The sequence below is a fragment of the Harpegnathos saltator genome, unplaced genomic scaffold (assembly GCF_003227715.2).
Source record: "Harpegnathos saltator strain DR-91 unplaced genomic scaffold, Hsal_v8.6 scaffold139, whole genome shotgun sequence".
Classification (NCBI taxonomy): domain Eukaryota; kingdom Metazoa; phylum Arthropoda; class Insecta; order Hymenoptera; family Formicidae; genus Harpegnathos; species Harpegnathos saltator.
The window spans coordinates 627,930-644,587 of record NW_020229916.1 but is presented as its reverse complement, the minus strand read 5'-3'; the positions used below and the strand labels follow the sequence as shown (position 1 = coordinate 644,587).

The 16,658-nt window shown below is 50.1% G+C and overlaps 1 protein-coding gene across 9 annotated transcripts in view; it reads right to left on the bottom strand.

Annotated features, from left to right (window-relative positions):
- dnc (phosphodiesterase dunce) overlaps positions 1-16,658 on the bottom strand; it is a 302,091-nt gene that overhangs the window by 118,588 nt on the left and 166,845 nt on the right. Inside the window, exon 2 of one of the 9 annotated variants that reach the window (XM_025308092.1) lies at positions 8,857-9,719. The exons of 7 other annotated variants lie outside the window; for them this stretch is intronic. In XM_025308092.1, coding sequence (XP_025163877.1) covers positions 8,857-9,098 — 242 coding nt within the window. In that variant the 5' untranslated portion in view covers positions 9,099-9,719. Of the gene's footprint in view, positions 1-8,856; positions 9,793-16,658 lie in introns of those variants that run through there. One more of the 9 variants, XM_019842325.2, reaches the window with a different exon arrangement.

Below are 16,658 nucleotides of genomic sequence, written 5' to 3'. Positions count from 1 at the left end.
CCGCTCGTCCCTGCCGATGATGGACAATATATCGCGCCCCAAGGCCGGCCGGAACGAGCTGCTCGCGGCGCGGAAACGTCGATACACCACCTTCGGGGCGAAGCGCGCGATCTTACTTCGCGAAGAGCGAACCTCGTCGCTCGCGTGCCGGACGCGAACTGACTTGCCATGCCAAGCGTCTGTTGCTTATACCCGCTATAGCTGCGCATCATGCTTCAAAGTCTGCGTTCGGGCCGTTCGGGAAAAATCGGTTGTCCTGCATCCCTCCTTCATTTCCTCGCCGCCGCCGTCGCCGCCGACGACGACGACGATGACGACGACGACAGGAGGTTACGCTCACTCTTCCTCCCTCCCGTCCCATCTCGCCCTCTCCTCCGCCCTCCTCGTCATCTCCGAATCCACAGGATTCTCATCTTATTCTTCCCGCCTCCCCCCCCCCCCGCCCGACACGTGCACACGCTGCGCGAACAATTGCGAGTAATTTTTTATCCCTCGGCGGGGAAATTCGACAGGACTGTTTGCCGGGAGAGTTCTCATTGTTTAGCTTTAAATACCGCGGCCGCGCTGATACGCAAATTGAAATCCCGTCTGAGCGCGCGCGCTGAGTGAACGGCGCGAAGTTCTCTTTTTTCCCTCTCCCTCCTCTTTCCTCTCTCCATTCACAGGCGACGGGGAATTTTCGCCGGGAGAATCCAGCGGCTCGGTTTCTCGACGCGGAAACCGCGCGAGTGTTTCCGCAAAACACGAGACGCGGCGCAGCCGCACGTCGCGGGCTTCGCGCTTATTCGATTAACCCTTTCTCTCGCCGGCTCGCGAAACGCACCCGACATGGATTTCTCGCGCTCGCGCGACGACCGCGCGCGACGTACTCCCTCGGGAAATAATTATAAGAGACTGTAATTTGTACGCCCGGGAAATAACGAGTGGGCGAGCAGGGAGATGTGGAGAGAGTGAGAGAGAGTGAGAGAGAGAGAGAGTGGGCTGGAGGGGCTGAAGAGACAGCGCGATCGGTCATCTCTCCGCACTTCGTTAGGACGGTACTTGGCGCGCGAAATGAATATGACGGACCGGACAATACGCAATTTCGTCCGTGCATTATTCCGATGAATAAGGCGACGCGCACGTCGGTGTCGACATTGTCGCAGGAACAAATGGATTGTTAGACGGATAAAAGAATGATACGAACTGTCCGACGATTATCCGACGCGCGCGCGCGCGCGCGCGCGGCTAGAGGTTGAATTCGGGTCGAATGCGACGACGTTAGGAGGCTATTGTGTACGTGATATTTCATAAGCGCCGCTGCGAGAGGTCTCGATAACGCATATTATGTTACCATTAGTTAGTTTCGACGGGTATTCTCGCCTGCTGCGACGACTTTTTCATCACAATGACGCCGAGCGCGCGACAAGTGGAAACGTGACACACGCGGATCGTCTCGATCAGCGGCGCGAAAATATCACGAATCGATAACTAATGGCAGGCGTGATTTGTATCTTTCATTGGCTCGAATTGGAGAATCAGCTCGATTGGAAGGTCGGCGAACAGAAGGCCGAGCGTCGCCGGGGCTGGTCGCGAGGGAAATTGTCGCGTCGTCCGCGATTGCAATCTCGCCGCGAGGCGGGATCGCGTCTTTAATTAGCCGTGAAATGAATTACACCGCGTGACGGCAAGAAGCAAGACGCGCGTTGTATAGACGCACGGCACGAGTCGATAACAATGTCATTACTCGAGAAGCGGAAACGCTCGAAAAGGAGGGGCAGGAGGAGAAGGAGCGAGGAGGAGCAGGAGGAGCGACTGTGAAAGAGGAAGCGACGACGCGCGGCACGCACAGGTACCTGAAGTGACGATTCAGCCGAGACCGGCTAACTCGCAGACGCCGTTAATTGCGCAAATTGTGAAGAGGAAGTACGGCGGGAGTATATTTTCGAATCGATCGTGATCGCACCGAGCGTGTCTCTCTCTCTCTCTCTCTCTCTCTCTCTCGTTCGCTCGCGCGCGCCAAACAAGACTCGTTCTTCGCGTTACTCGGACCCTCCTCCTTCGTGCCCGACTCATTCGCGCTGCAATTAGTTGAGATCGCGTCGATGTCTCGTATCGTTCGCTCGTTAACCCGATCTTTTCGTGTTTCTGCAAAAAGGCATTCTTTGCTTCCGTGAAATGAGGACGATTGCCGGCTGAGACGTGCCTGTTAGACGCGAAGGCGGCAAGTTTTCTAAGAACGCGACGCAATCGGCAGAATTTTCACGTATGATCGAATTCGATGAAAAATGTCTTAATAATTGCGACAATAACGTAGTCAGTATTAGTGATAAGTAAGTTCATTAACGTAAGTTCATAATGATATGACGATCATAGCGATTGGCGCTTGATTTACTTCTCAGAGTCGGAGAAAAAATTCATCCAAATGAAGTGTCAAAGCTTGTGTGACTGCGAGATATAAAACATTATAAAAATTTCCATTTATAAATCGACATCGTTCTCACTCTGGTATACGCCAGCTCTAAGAACAACTGTAAGAAGTGGGAGAAAACTGATAACCGTAATGAACTCTTACGAGCAGACCGTCCGGCGGCAACAGCGGCGTCGGCTCCGAGTCATAAGTGTTGAACAACGCGGTGAGTTGTTCAGAGCAAAGACAAATTGAAGATACGAATACAGCGCGCGGGAGTGTGAGCGTGAGTTGGGAAATTTGCATGGCGTAATAGGACACGAACTCTCATTTCGCAAAGTCGGACAGACGACGGGAGCCGCGGCCGGCTTATCCTTGGCGGTCGGCGAGCGGGCCCAGGCGAAGGAGGAAAATACACCTTGAGGCTCGCGGCCGCAAGGTGTATTTTCGGATCGGCAGAAAGTACGAGGAGCTTTACCAAATATGCCGACAGGAAAACGCCGCGTCCCCTCCCCCGCGTGGCGGGCAGCCCGCTCAAGCAGCTACGCTCTCGCTGCTTGAGATCTTTCCGATAAGGCCGCGTCTCGGCAGAAGAAAAAGAAAAGCGTCGACATCAAGAGAGCGCGGCGCGTATTAACGGGCGCGTTCGGTAACTGCCGAAATAACGATCGGTTCGCGCAGCCGAGACGGACATTACGAGCGATAAATTGCCGGGCTGCGCCCGGGGCGCTGTGACTCTTTCACTTATCCTGTAAATGTGTGAAAAGTCCGCGGACTTGGCGCGTTTTATCAACCGCCGCCGCCGCCGCCGCCGCCGCCGCCGCCTCGCCGCACGTGTTTAATGTAATATGAGCGCGAGACTCTCGTCGCTCGTCGCGCTCGCGACGAAATATCGCGCAGCGACGAAGGAGAAACGAGGGAGAGAAAAGTGACGCATCACGGCGGTTTCGCGGCGACATCCGTCTGCAAGTTTTATGCTTCTCTGCGGGCAATACATAACAATCTCTCTTTTTCTCCATTAATTTACGCTCGTTGAAGCCCCCGGTTGAAGTTTATCAGCATTTATCGCGCGCTCGACACTGTCTAAAATTTCATTGATGGCACGCGTCCGCGATGTATTTCCTTTTCCCACGTGGAAAAAGAGAGAGAGAGAGGGGGGGAGAGGGAAAGCTTTCTTTTTAATTCGGCTTTTATTCCGCCGAACTCTCGAATTGTTGCCCGGGACACAGACGCACGCGCGCAGCCATTTCGCGAGTTTCACGAGAAGAGCGGCAACACAGAAACACAGAAAGAGACTTGTTTCTTTTTTCTTTTTTTTTTCACGTAATCAACCCTTTCAAATGTGTTTCGCGTTCTCCCTATTTCCCTCTCTATTTCTCGCTTTATTTATTTTTTCTTTTTGTTTCTCTCTACGCGAAGCCAAGAGAGGAAGAAAGAGAGAGAGAGAGAGAGAGAGAGAGAGTTACTCTCCCGATGAGCGCTTAAAAAATTTGCACGCAATACGGCACGAGTATTCGCCCGCACCTTTCTCTCTCTCTCTCTTTACCCTCTCCCGCGTGAATCGTCCCGCGGTGCCACGTTACATTGATTAAAGTCGTTATTATGCGTAACGCGGCAACAAGATGCAATCACGATTGCACGCCCGTTCGCGGGCGCGCGCGCCATCGATCGCCGGGTTGTTTACGCGCGAATGCAACGACAGTCATCTCGTTTACATGGAAATCCCGAAGTGGCATCCGCCGCCCTCGAGGTGTGCGATGTATGGCGCGTTTGGGGATGAAAGAAGCCGGCGTATCCCGGCGACGGACGGATCGAAGGGCAACGGAGCTCCAATCGACGCGTGAGATTTTTCACCAGCAGAATTTTCGACGGAGCGAAGAGAGGAGAACGGAGGGGAGTCAGAGAAGGAGGCATTTATCGCAGAGAAATCCGCTTTTCCCTTCGAGGAATTCGCCGCGCATTAAAATGCGGCTGAGAAGCGTCTTTCGCGTATGATACCAAAATATGGGAAAATGAAAGGGAGCCGCGCCATGTCAATTTCAACAGGATCTTGCCGAGATAATAAGCAGATAATAAGAAACAATAACAAGAGAGAGAGAGAGAGAGAGAGAGAGAGAGAGAGAGAGAAGAAGAAGCATGGAAACACTCTCGCTCGAAGAGAGAACTCGCAACTGCCGACGGACGTGCAAACGGCGAGCGTTTTGTTCATTTAAGGACGCGATCGCGATTTGGATGAGAATTTCGCGGCCGGGACGAAAAACTTGAGGTAAGATAAAGTCAATTGAGGTAAGGTTTGTCAATTGATCCAGGATGCGACAAGTTAACGAATGATGATAAATATCCTGAGTGAAAAACAAGATATCGTATCTTTACTCGAAACAGAAAACTTCACTTGGCTTTACAATCCTTTATAAATTTTTTATCAACAACCCAAAAGTGGCGTAAAAACGGGACTTTCAATTGGTATCCCAATCAGATGGCCAATTCTGCGGCAAATTTGGAAATTCCGACCGTAATTTATATACATGGTTAACTTATTAACTCTGGATTAACTTATCCGACCTTTGGAAATTTCATGATTATTAAATTAACAAAAGTTAGGGCACTATTATAGTAGTATATTCTTGAGTAAGTAAATAAAGTAAAAAAGTCTAATACTATTTTTTCTTTCGACGAATAGTTAGCGAGATATCGTAAGGTAAAATGTTGGAAAAGTTACCAAGTTTTCCTTGAATATCTCAAAACATATTAAACAAATAAAAAGATGTTTCAGACAAAAGTTGTTCAAATTAATTGGTAGAACAAGATGATATAATAAAAAATTTGGATTTCCATTTAAGAAAATTGATAATCAGTAAATATCTCGAAAATGGAGCCATCTATAAGCAAAATGCCATCGCTGTCCCATGTCCCCTTTCAAGCTGAACAACGTTCGTCTTGGATATTTTTCGATTTAACGCAGCGTTTCTGAGATATTTGAGTGGGTCCTTTAAAACGGGACACCCTGTGTATATAATGAGTCTAGGAAAATCTCGGGAAATTTCTACATACAGCCTACGTCTCTCTCCAAGGACCAGGTTCGAAGAGTGGCCGACCGTCGGGTGTGTCCTTCGCGCGTCCGAGACGCTGCTCGTCCTCTCTCTCTCTCTCTCTCTCTCTCTCTCTCGCGTCGACGGTTTTCCATTTAGACGAGAGAAGCAAGTCAACCGCCATTTATCCGCGCCGCGCGAAAACGTGCGCGTGGGCGCGCGTTAACGAGCATCGAGCCGCATTAAGCGCGTTCGTCGTTCTTATCGTGCGTATGGACGCACGTGTCGTCGAACGACGACATCTCTCTCTCGTCGACGTGCAACCAATTAATATCGAAGCGTCACCGACGCGTCATCGGACGCGACGCGGCAGCCCCGTGCATCGCGGAGTTTCACCTCTCTCGTCCTCATCGGAAAATCCGAAGGATCGTTCCGATCGACGATCGGACAGATTCCTCGCCTCTGAGAAATTTTTCTCGGCTCTTTCCCGCCGACGCAACGCAGATTCCGCTCGGGGAACTCCCCGACCCGCCCGAAAATTCGTTACTCGGTCGGGACACCAATTGCGAATTCCATTCTTGTCGCAAACAGAGGTGCACCTTCTTCCTTTTTCAGTCGGTACGTGCATTTTCACGTCGGACAATGAATCCAAATTTTACACTACCTATTGTACTCTACAGGATGAAAAGCGGAAAGAATTAAATCGCGCTGTAAAATGAAGAATGTATGCGAAGATAAATATTGGGAAAAAGCTTTGTCGCTTTGAATGCGCGACCGAGGTCGGATTTCAAGCGTTCGCAATCAGTTCCAATCGGAATTTACGCGCGTTTTGAAACATCGATTTAGACCCCGAAGAAAATGTCGAAATCCAACTTGTAAAAGCAAAACTCTAAAGTCAAAACTCTCCGTAAAAATGACCTTACAAGTCCTTACGAGTCCTTTTTTAGGAAAGCCCTTTCTTGTTTCAAATGGCATTTTCGCTGCCTTCGCGACGTCGCTAAATTCGACGGAACAACCAACCTGAACCTTTTGAACGGGCAAGCAAAGTTCCAATACTTTCTTAAAAATTTCGAAGGACGGCGGGCCAGCTTCCCAATTAGATCCCCGGGAATATTCCGAGAGAGAATTTCGAAGGTTCGCGAGCAACTCGATCGCGCACGAAGGCGCGTCACGTAGCGCCGTTTAACGATGCTCTCGATGGTATCGCGGTGGAATCGACTCACGCATACCAGCCGGGGGATCGGGTCGTGTGGGCGAGGGCCCGACGGGGGGGAGGGGGGGGGTGATCTCGGGACATCCGGAGAATATGAATACTTAAAAACGATCATCTCTCCGCATTCCGGCGATCTTCACGTGCGCGTTCGTCCGCGGAGTTTCCAGAGCGCACGGTAATATCGACCCCGAAAGAGTTAGCGTGCCGCGCGGTTGTTAAGGGTGTTTATCACCTACGTACCCTTCAGGGTCGGCAGATTTGTGTCAAGAACTCGCTCCTTGCGCTCGCGAATACGATATGCGAGAATGTCGTGAAAGCAGAGAGGGGAGAAGAGGGAGAGACAATCGATGTACTTCGCGAAGAGTGAGTGAGAGAGAGAGAGAGAGAGAGAGAGAGAGAGGGGGGGGGAGGGAAGGGAGAAAGCGGCGTTTACGCAAATGCAATATTATGCAAACGATCGCGTAGAACGCGCGACTTCGCGTACGAAATCCGGTTTTTCGCGGCGAATCGCTGCTCCCGAGACGATAATCCAGAAAATATTGCGGGCGCCGATCGAGTATGCAAATATAACGGCCCCTCGTCGCCCGCGAAAAAGCCGTGCGATGAAAAACGCGCCCAGAGTCTCCCGATACGTAAACTCGGCCGATCCCGATCAAACTTTCCTTATCACGCGCGCCGCGCCGAGAATCCCGTCGTAATGAAGCGGCGCGCTTGCTCGCTCGCGTTTCCTCCTTCGCCCGTCCTCCCCGCCCGTCTCTCGTACTGCAGACGCCGATGTGCCATTAGGCTCTCCTGCGCGAATCGCGAGATAGTCATTTATCGCTGCGCTCGCGATAACAATTACAAATAAAGCGAGCGTGCACGAACGCTGGTCGCGGTGATAAGAGATTCGCGCGATAATGCGCGACAATTGGTCTGTCCTTTTCCGCTGCACTCTCTGCGCTTCGACTCTGTTTTACTCTCTTTCTCTCCCTTCTCGACCGCACAGGCTCTCCTAGATTTTACACGACCGGACTGCGCCCGTATGTTCTAATACGGATAAAAATAAGAAGAAAAATACGTCTGTATGCAGAAACCTTGTTAGAAAGTTGCAACAACAATGAAACGTGCCGCGAATGAAAGAAATCTGCCTTTGCCGTCAATGATTTCATCGTCATTATAATCATCTTGTCAAATGTTGCGTTTCAAAATGTAGGCTACTTTTGTCAATGCGCGATTGACAGCGTACAGAAGAATGGAATTATTTATTTATATTAATTGTTGTTTATCCCACGAACCTCACACTGCGAACCCGCGCTGTTCACTTTAGCAATATTAATTCTTCCAGTTACATCTCGACCTTAATCACTTCTTATTGCTTCTCCCGTCAACGTTCCGTATCGATAAAAATCGAGTTAAATCCGGCCAGCGTGGAGGCCAAAGGACTCGCGCGCCGCCCCTCATCCTTCTGTCGTCATAATTTCTCAACAAAGCTCCCACGGACTCGCGTGCATGTGACGTCCTTTTTTTTTCTCTCCTTTTATCCGCCCAACAAACACACACACACACACACACACACGCGGGCGCAGGTTGCCCGTTGATACCTGAGACGCCCTGCACATCCGCTTCTCCTCGAGTTCCGAAAGTGCGCACCCATTCAGCGATAAAAAAGGCTGAGCCGACGTTCCTCGCCGGCGAGTCCCGTCGCGGACGGAACGCGCGCGGTAATCGACTTTCGTCGCGTAGCCGCGCCCGGCCGCGTGCGGCCCGGGCACATCGATTGCATTAGCATCGAAGCGAAAGGGAGCTCGGATTTAATAAACCTCGGCGCACGGATGTGATCTTCGCATCGCGGTATTAAGCGGCTACGGCTTATCTCAATAAGCCCGCTTCATAACGCTCGAATAGCGAGGAGAAGAGCTCTCATTGTACGCCTCCGCCTCTCTCTCTCTCCCTCTCTATTAATCGCCCGCGATATTTTGCGTGAATTACGGCGCCAGGGCAGGGGGAGCCTCTCCCCCCGGGTGGGAGGGGAGGAGAAGAAGAACGAAACGGGGGTGGAAGTGGAGGAGCCGCGAGTTAAGTCGCGCGCGAGATATTAACATCTCCCGCCGACCGGCGTGCGCGCCGGTTTAATCTCGGAGCGAGATCTAATCGTTTCCCCGCGATCGTTTGATCTCGCCGAACGATTCGGATTCGGCGGTGACGGTGATCCTCCGGCGGCCGCTCCGGTCGCGCGCACTCACCTCTTGTTACGCTCGACGTAATAACGACGCGAGTGCCGGCGAGGACGGTGCCGTCTGCGCTCGACGATGGCTAGCCCGATCGTCGCCGTTTCCCTGGAATTCCGCCTGGAATCCCCGCGCTCCCGATTGTCCCTGTACAGCGAGTCCCCCCGGGAGTCTCGCCGGCCGCCCTCCTCCGCTCCAATCTCCGCACGGTCCCTCGATCTGGTTATCGTCCAGATGAAGAGCGACACTGCGATCATCTTCGCGCGCGCGCGTGTGTATCACCTCTTGCCGCTTGTCGGTTTTCCTTCGCGCGCAGGATTTCCCACCACTTGTCTTTTTCTCATCGATAACGCGTCGCCGGCAATTATCGGCGCGGCCTCGCGCGGAATTACGCGCTCATTGCCGGACCCGCGCCCCGGGATCGATAGCTCGAGGCAGCTGCGCGCACTTTTTGGCCGGCTCGAGAGGAGCCTCCTCGTCCTCGTCCTCGTCGTCGTCGGTGGCGGCGGCGGCGGCGGCGGCGGCGGCGACGTCGTCGTTCCGCTCCTCGAGTCTCTCGCGTGAGAGCCTCATCTCGTCGCGGTGGCGAAGGTCCGCGCGGAAACTCGGTTCGGGTGTATCATAAGCAACCGGGGGAGAGGGGGGGGGAGCAGCGGGAGCAGCGCGATTGTCTTTTCCTATTTCTTCGGTCTCAGCGAAACTTTCCGTCCGCGCGACACGGCAGCGGCGACAGACTCGCGCCGATGGAGTTTGCCGAATACGTCATGTACGCGGAGTCCATCTTGATTGAACTCGCAGATTTCCTTCGGGGATCGGCTTCCACCTTGCTGCGACGGCCAGGGAGCGGGAGGAGTCTCTCTCTCTTCGATACTCCGCCGCTACGAAGAGACGCGGCGATTCAATTTCTCTCAACGGCAGTGAGAGAACTAAAGACAATTCGTGTGCGCCTTCGTCTCGTCTCCTTCTCTCTGTCTCCTGTCTCTCGCTCGACGTCGTCGTCGTCCGAATCACGGTCTCGTTTTAATTAGTCGTCAACGGTGACGCTCGGAGGAGCGCAATGAACGCAACAATTTGCGCCGAAACAAAGAGTGAAACGCAGCAAGGGATAGCCGGTCGGCTCTCTCTCTCTCTCTCTCTCTCTCTCTCTCTCTCTGTCTCTCCTTGGCGTTGGAATGTTAGCGTTAGTGTCCTCCGCGCGAAATAAATTCGTTGCAGACAAGTTGCGCAGTTGTGCCAAGCTGAGACTCACGAGTTGAAAATAAACGTGGCTTATGCGCACGAGCGTAAACAAAAAGCGAGAAAGCGACGTATAATTCACGCGCACGTAGAAACACTGTATTTTTGGAAAAATGCGCAACTTCGGTACACGCTTCTAGTCGTAACGTCCGGGGAAACGCGAGATTTCGAAAGTGACGGCTGCGCGAGCGAAATCCCGTCGCGCGGAGCAACATTCGTCTCGCTAATTATGCAGAGCAAGCTGTACCCGCGATTTCTTTTCGATGCGAGACACGTCATAAAGGACGCCGTTTACCGGCTCGTCTGTACTCTGAACTGTTTAACAATCGCGTGCACGGCATTTAAAAATATTGCATTTTTATCCTTCGTTATGCTGCCACACCTGCTGTCACGTGTGCCATTCCCGCGTTATACTTCTTTATTTACATTTCTCGGGCTTACAGGGACAAGTTTTCGCGCTGATGTTTCTCACGCATCTCGCCTTGTCGGATTGATGAGTCTATGCCGCGTTAAAATAATGGGTCGCTAGAGAGAAGCCAACAAAGGCCTGCGCGAAGTTTGAGCTTAGACGTGCGGCGGAGAAACTTTAAAAAAAAGATATTTGAATGACGAGTCGTTTAAGGGGGGGAATTACGCAGCAGGAGCCGTTTCCAAGGCTATTTTCATGATTTTTTTAAAACAGAGACGGTAGTATCAACGGACGTGAAATTTTCACAGTGTATTCATTAATGTTCAAAGTACATAAAATAAATTTGTTACTATTTACATGGAAAGTACACATAAAACTTGAAACGCGTTTATCTGGAAACACCATTTTCTTAAACCGTCGACACGATTACGCGAGAACTATCGAACCGAATAACTTGAAATTTTTATACAATATACAATAGACATGTAGTTTTCCACCCCTATCTCGAACACAGTTATATTTTATTTTATTCATTTTTTTAAACATGATTATAACTTGAAAAATGTTTCATTTTCGATACTTCTTTTTTGTACAGTTATTGTTCTTCCAAACTTGGCTTCACTGACTTCATTTTGATGCGGGTTATAATGACAACCGTATATTTAAAAAATTTTTCTCATTTTTTAGTTTCAGAGTAATGAGAGACCTGGATGTCGACAGCGAACATAGAGCTCGCAAACGGATGACTGCATTTTTATCCATAATCACAAATTTGATCGGTTCTCGCGATTCGATAAAATTAATTTTATACCTTGAACATTAATAAATACACTGTGAAAATTTCACGTCCATAGATCTTACCGTTCCCGTTAAAAAAATTCATAAAGATAGCCTTGAAAACGGCCTCCCACATGTGGTCCTTCCCTTAAGCTTTGCGCAAGACTCTCGGTTAATCCTTCCAGAGGACCTTTCATTTTACCAGGCGATATCAATTTATAGCGAGGCGAAGGACTCGAGCATTTTCTCGGCAGGCCGTCCGTCGACTGAGGAGACTGCACGCGAGAAGACCGACGCGCGTACGGAACGTAGACAAAGAAGAAGAAGAAGAAGAACACGCGGTATGTGCGGGGGCAACAATTCGATAGTGCAGAGTCGCAAAACTTTCAGGCGATACAATTCTTTTAAAGCGACACGAGCCGCCGCGCAGTTGCAAAGATCGCTTGGAAAGCCTTTCCACGCTTCTTGACGCGATGACACTGTAACCTTTTCCCGCGTGTGTAATTACGTTTGTCTCTCTCTCTCTCTCTCTCTCTCTCTCTCTCTCTCTCTCTCTCTTTTTCCCGCGGAGAAACTTACGAACAATACCTGCTCGTCGAAGGCGGGCGCGAATCGCGCGACAAGAAATAGGCCGCCACGAGCTTTACACACTCCGCGGGAAACGGTCGCGTGGGCGGCGCGTGGGAGCCAACTTGACAGCGCAATAATCCGACGTCATTTAAATTGATTCGCGCGCTCTGCTCATTACGGGCGCGAGCCAATATCGCGCAGGTACAATATTTATTGTTCGAAAGTTGCCGACAGCCGCGCGCGACAAGCGCGGACGGAAATGCATAACCGCGCGCGCGCGCGCGCTGTCTCTTTGAAAAATCACAAAGGCACAGATATCGCTCCGGCGAATAATCGCCAGGTTGAAGCCGCGCGTTCGAGAGTCGACAAAAGCAATCGTCTGCGTGCGCGCGAAGAGAGAGAGAGAGAGAGAGAGAGAGAGAGAGAGAGAGAGAGAGAGAGAGAGAGAAAGAGACAGAGAGAAGGGACGAGAGAATAAGGGCTCATCGAGCACAAGGGGCGGTTTCGAGATTAGAAATAGACGATTCCCTCCCGTTACGCAATGAATATCACCTCTTCCTCAAACGACAAACGCGGTCCCGTCGCATCGGCCCAAGCACGATAGACATGTCACCTGCTCGTGACGTTTCTTTTGTGCGCTATTAATAACAAAACTGCGAGGCGTCGCGAGGCTGAAATCGCCGAAGAAATCAGATCAAGCGTCCGCTCGCGGTAAATGCGAGAAGGAGAGGAAAAGAAGAGCGTGCGCGCTGAAGCAGCGGCCAATTTTTCGAGGGCGAGAGAGAGAGAGAGAGAGAGAGAGAGAGAGAGAGAGAGAGAGAGAGAGAGAGAGAGAGAGAGATAGAGAGAGAGAGAGAGAGAGAGAGAGAGAGAGAGAGAGAGAGAGACAGACAGAGAGACGTGCACTACGCTTCGTCGTGAGCATAATTAATTAGGCTCGCTTGACGGGTTCGAACTAATCGCTATTCGTTTTCCGCGAGCAAGTTTCGAGCGGCGCGCGCGCGTTTCTTGAAATCGCATTACTCAACGACGCCGCTCCTGCGCGCGTGCACCGTTGCGTAAAACGCGCGACGCGCGAAATCCCACTCGCGAACGTCACATAATTTCCTCATAAATTGACAATTAAACAGCCGGCGGCGTTGCTCCAGCCGTGAGAATTTACCGCGCGCTCGCGACAGATCCCTCCCCCAGCCCCCGCGACCGAAACGAGTGTCTCCTTTTGCATTCCCTCTTTCCTTCTTTTCTTCCTCTCGCGTGACGTCCCCGATTCTTCGCATTTAAATTTATAATGCTCGGCGCGCTCGAGTGTTTAATGGTTCGTTAATGGATTGTTTTACCGCCCGTGAGATACGGAGCGCCGCGACGCTCTCCCTCCCTCCCCTCCTCCCTCCCATCAATTCGAAATTCGAACACTCGTGACACACGGCGGGGGATGGCGAGTGCATCGGAGAAGAAATATCCGCTATTTGTGGCTGTGATATCGCGCAGCGAAAGAGAATCATCATCGCCCGGGAGAAGCATTCTCGCTATAATGTCGCTGTCGAGTCAATGGATAATAACCGCCATCTTTCGCTCCTGCACATCGCTCTTTCCACTGCTGCTTTTTGCCGCTACGGAACGAGATACACGGGGGGGGGGAAAACGTTCAGTTGAATGAAGCAATCTCCCCCGTTGAAATGCGAGCGATTCGGAAATTGCGACTGAAAATGCCCGAATCCCGTTTGAAACCAGAAATCTTGATCATTTAGACCGACATTCTAACAAATTCAGCCGGAATTTCTCCCGTATTTCACCGGTTTCCCCGGCCGCGCTGAAACTAACTAATGCGTAATTTGGACGGCATCGACTCTCGTTCTTTCTCTCGGCGTAACTCCGCCGCGGAGAAGGTTCTCCTCGAAGATTCTGACGACGCGAGTTTTCGTTCCGCGACGCTTTGACGCTTTGGCCGTCGTCGTGTCGCGTAAGCGTGGCTTCGCTCCGTCAGCAGTTATCGCCTTATAGAGAAGTGTTTGTCGCCAACAACAGCCCATAATTGTATTACAGAGCCTACGTCAAGGTAGATATATGGATTTATGTACAAGAGGAGCGTACGTTCGCGTCTCTTCGACTGCTTGACCGCCGCGCTGATTTACACTGATTGCTTCAATGCTCGCCTCGAGTTCAAGTATCACGAATGCGGTGAATAAAATGCAATTCGGCTCGTCCGGCTCTCCATCCATGTTTTACACCACACATACGACACATATCTCGCTTACGTTTTGTATTATAATTAGTGACACACGGCACACAATATTATACCGATTAACGACAAATTTTCACCGGCGTCGTTGCTGTTGTGCTTGGTTATGCTCGTCATTACGTCATTATCTAATTGCAATATTATGCGACTAATGCGAGCACGCACACATACACACACACACACACACACACATATGTACGAGAGAGAACGTCCCCGAACAAGCGGTCGATTGTAAAGTGCACCGTCGCTACAAAGAGTCGCGAGGGCGAGGTAAGTTTTAATGTAACTCGATACCTTTTCGCAATGATCGCGGTTTTCGCGTTTAAACAGAAAGTCGGCTAAAAGCCAAGTAATTAACCCCGGCCGGCAGCGGTTCTTTGTTTAACTGCGACCGACCGTGACTCTTAGGCCGATGACGTCATTGCGTATGAAGCGACCGCGGAGGCGGAACTGAGCGTGTCCCGGCACGGCCGCGCGTCGATTGTTCCTCCGATAAAATTAATGCAAAACCGTCCGACCGGCCTCTGGTTCATCCACGGCGCCGATGAAGCGAGGAAAAATGAAGGGGGAAATAAGGAGAGCGAGTGAAAAAACGACTTCGGCGGATTTTTAACGACGCGAATTCGTCGTACGTGCGGCTGCTCAGTCAAGTTTGCGAACCAGCCGCAGATTTCCGCGCATCGTTAACGGTTTACTCATTAAAGACAAATTGAGCGAAAAAGTCCATCCTGCCAACAGCCGGTTACGGTCCGTAATTCTCGGCGGAATTGAGAGCATATTTTTTATTACAGTCAATGATTGCGCAAAACCGGTTACCAACGGTAAACATCGTGTCATCAGTCAATTTGACCGTTAGCGTGTTTCTGATTACCGAGCCTGTTAAAATTGCACCCAATTTTACGAAATATTGCAGGCGGTAAAATTGCCTCAACGATTTATTAAGTTACCGTCGCTCGAGTTCGCATGTCCGCAATAAAAAATTCTCAGACTCTGCAAACCGATCCGCGAGAGAATAACCAAAGGAAAGCGCGGAGGGATGAACGACACAAACACACACACACACACACACACACACACACCCATCTACATTTCCCCCGCGCATCATCCCCGAGAGATATCGAGCGGGCTTTTCGTCGGGACAGAAATAACGATAACGAGAGCGACGCGACTTCGGCTACCAAGTAAACCTCGGGGAACGTCAAACGCCGATTTGTTTCCAATTTTTTATAGTTATTTTTTGTGTCAAAATATGAAGAAATCTGTTATCATTTTTAGCTGAAATTAACTTTTCCAATTTTTTCGAAATTTTTCAAGTTTTGCGCAGGTACACTATTTTATACGTATTTAAAACAATATTTCTTAAAAATATATATATCTGATTTGTTGAAACTTGCACACACATGTCGCCGATTATGAATCAGAAGCATTTTGTAAAATTCAAAATGGCGGATCTAATATGGCTGGTGTGTCATTGTTGAAAAAGTGTTCAGTTTTACGCTACATTCGACGTTGGGTAATCTTTCGGCTCACTATCCAACAAACATAACATAATTTTAACGTCAAAATCTGGTAAAAAGTGAACAAGAAATGAACACGAAAAAAAGAATGAACAAAAAAGTTCAGAAAAAATTTCGAAAAAATTGGAAAAATTAATTTCAGCTAAAAATGATAGCAGATTTCTTTATATTTTGACATTAAAAATAACTATAAAAAATTGGAAACACATCTGACGTTCCCCGAGGTTTATTTGTAAGCCGCGGCGGGAAGTTCGCCGTCGTCCGGAGTGCGAGGATTGCGAGATGGGACTTCCGACGATCTTTTGTTTGCTCGCAGCAAGCGAAAGTGAACGGCAGGCTGGAGGGAACAGTCGCGGGCCGCGACGTCGATAGGTCGAAAGGATCCATTAGAAAAATTGGAGCCATCGGCGCGCTTCCGGGCTCAACAAGTACTTTGCCACCCCCCTCCTCCCGACCGATATCATCGGACGATTATTAGGGTTGCCAACTGTCCGGTTTTGACCCGAACTGTCAGGTTTTCAGAAGTCTTGCCCGATGTCCGGTTAATAAGTCAAACCGGACGTCATATGTCCGGTTTTTAAGCTATATCCAATCAATGGAGTGAGAGTTTAGATTTTAGCAACGTCTCTCCGTTTCAAGCGCCTACAAACGATCGAGCGCCACGAAAGAAAAGCCATCCTGGTAGATGATCCGCCGATCCATCATTCCATATTAAAAATATATTAAAAGAGTAATAGTTTATTATTTTATTCAATCAAATCTCGTTTATAAAATTGTTTGGAAATTAATATTGTAAATAAGTTCCTGTCACATTTTGTATTTAATGTAACGTTACGATTATTATTTCTGTCCGGTTTAGTCCGCTTTGGGTTTGTTACCAAAGAAGAGATGCCCGGAAATTTTAACTGGATGAATCTGGCAACCCTAACGATTATACGCGGCTCGAAAGTCGCCGAGTGGACGAGAGCGCCTCCGAAGCGAAGCGAGCGCGTGTCGCGGGGAAACGACGCGACGCGGCCGGAGCTTTCCGCGCGGTTGATCGACGAGCGGACGAGAGGCACAAGCTCCG